Source organism: Loa loa (assembly GCF_000183805.2).
Source record: "Loa loa unplaced genomic scaffold supercont3.297, whole genome shotgun sequence".
Classification (NCBI taxonomy): domain Eukaryota; kingdom Metazoa; phylum Nematoda; class Chromadorea; order Rhabditida; family Onchocercidae; genus Loa; species Loa loa.
Window position 1 is genome coordinate 18,089 of NW_018108477.1, and position 2,492 is coordinate 20,580.

The 2,492-nt window shown below is 23.1% G+C and overlaps 1 protein-coding gene across 1 annotated transcript; it reads left to right on the forward strand.

Moving 5' to 3' along the window:
* Positions 1-285: 285 nt before the first annotated feature.
* On the forward strand, positions 286-2,245 carry LOAG_14574 (hypothetical protein; the record flags this gene model as incomplete). The annotated part of the gene is made up of 5 exons (XM_003150070.1): positions 286-419; positions 724-775; positions 1,431-1,568; positions 1,772-1,843; positions 2,162-2,245. Coding segments are annotated over 5 exons (480 nt in total), but the record flags the coding sequence as incomplete, so codon positions are not given.
* Between the last annotated feature and the right edge of the window lie 247 nt (positions 2,246-2,492).

Sequence of the window (2,492 nt, forward strand, 5' to 3'; positions counted from 1 at the left end):
CTTTTTCCTTCTCTCTCCTCCTCTCTCTCTCTCTCTCTTATGATTACAATTACAATAAGGATTAATTAATGGAATTAGTTGAAGAGATTTTTTTTTTTTCATTTCTTAATTTTTCGATTTATTTTCTTTTTCTCATTTATATATTAATATTGTGCTTAAATCGTTTGCTTTCTTTTTAAATTCATTTTTTAAATTAATTAATTCATTAATTGAAGGTAACTTTTTTTTATTATATCGATTTGTTTCAAAATTTTTATCTGAAATTATTTAATTTAAAATTTTTAGTTTCATTGTAATATAATTCCGGCAGTATTATACATTGATAGTAATGATAGTAGCGAGAAAGAATTGACAAAATTATTAATGGAAGATTTAAATCAAGAACAATACAATCGTTATATATTCATTCAAGTTTTAAGGTATTATTTTGTATTCATATTTTTAATTTTCAATTAATAAACATATCATGCATTATTATAAATTCGATTTAATCATTCATGAGATTAAATTTATTAAATTTTAAAATTTAAATCACATTTTATTTACAACAATACTGAATGATAAGAAATTCATCGCTTCTATTTTCTATATTTATACCTATGCGACAGTCTCCCTTATTCAACAACCCTTACCTTTTGTCTTCTATATTCATATTTAATGCGACAATTTCCTTATATTCATATCTTATATGATTATTTATTTGATTTTTAAAGATTTTTACAGGAAAAGTAAGGCAGAATTTTTAAAAGAAACAGAAAAGATAAAATTGCAAGAAGTTATGAAAGCAAATTTGGAAGCAAAAGAACGACTTGAAGAATGGAAACAAAAACAGAATACAAAATTAAAATGGTTTGCATTCATTTTTTTTTTGTTTTCAAAAAAAATTCTAATATATGAAATATTTTTAATTGTTTAAAAAGCATAAATGATGTGTTTAAGAAAGAGTTTTTATAAAAAATAAAAAAAAAAAAGAAAAAACTATTTTCAAAATTTCCAGACTACCTTCGACATATATCATCCATCATATCGATACGTTTCCACTTCAACAATATGATTTTCACTGACATCTTCATTTCTTTTTTTTTTTTTTTACTGACTAAAAGTTTGAAATTGTCCAAATTTTAACATATCAGAAGGATATACTTCACACATACGTCAAATTTATAGATTGCAACAGTTGATTAGCCAAAAAAAAAAGGAAAAAAAATGGTAGAAATTTTTTGGAAGAAATGATGAATTTTGTTGATAATTTTAGAAGACTATTTGAAAATTTTTACTAAATTATCTGAAAGTATTGATAAATTTTTAAACAATAAAATTATTAATTAATAATAAATAATTAAAGAGTGTGTAATAAATTACGAAATAAAATAAGTATAGCCTCATTTCATTTCATATTTTTATAATTTTGGAATACGAATAAATTTCAGGCTGTTGCGCAAAAAATCGACAATAAAGAGGAATTTTTGAATATTATAACTTCACTTGAAGTGTTACAACAAATGAATTTTAATGATTCAAAGAAATTATCAGAAATTAGCGACATTGCGAAACAATCATCAGAACAAGTATGTTTAATAACTTTAGAAAAAAAAAAACTTGGGTAGCATTTAGCAACTTCATTTTTTTTTCCCTTTTTTTTTCTTATCCTATAATAAAATTATTGCTTATTAAAGATTTTAATTGAAATCACATACTTGAAATAAATTATTTAATTTTTCTCTTTTTCTTTCACCCTTCCTTGTCTGATTAAATTTAAATTACACTTAAGGACAATGAAGCAGAAATGAAAGATGAAAGAATGGTAAAAAAATCATCCAGAAAAATGTCACCAGATTTTCATGTATGTTTTGAAATTTTCACAATTAAATCGTTTTGTTAAGATTAAAAAATTAAAAAGGAAAAAAAAAGATTTTTTCCCATATTTATCTAATTTTTTTTCCTCCTTTATTCAATAATGAAATTTTGAAATGAATTTGAATTTTTGTGGCAAAAAAAAAAAAAAAATGTAAGTCAACCAAAGAAGTGACACTTTTTTTCGCAAACTTTTTTCCCAACTAATTAATCCTTTTTGTTTTAAAAAAAATATATATTTAATTGAAACGAAAGTTAATTACACTTTCCAAATTGTTCAACTTTTTTATTGCATATTGAATTTTAGTTTAAATTAAATGCTATTACTGTAAATCGTTTCATTTACATATTTATTTTAGAATGCGGAAGTGATATTATCAAATTGAAATAGTTTTCTTTTACTTCTTATTTGAACTTAAAAATAATTTATCAGACAAGTGAAAGGAACTTGGAATATTAAAACAACATTAAGCTCAGAAAAGGGCTAACAGTCATTTACGATGTTTTGTAGGGCGAGAAGTTACCGATTATTATAAGTTAACTTTCTGAGTGCCCGTCATCAAACACTGGAAAAGTTGACCTTGCAATGTAGCCTTCTTTTGGTTAACATAGCAACAGTATACTATATTTGATCAGAT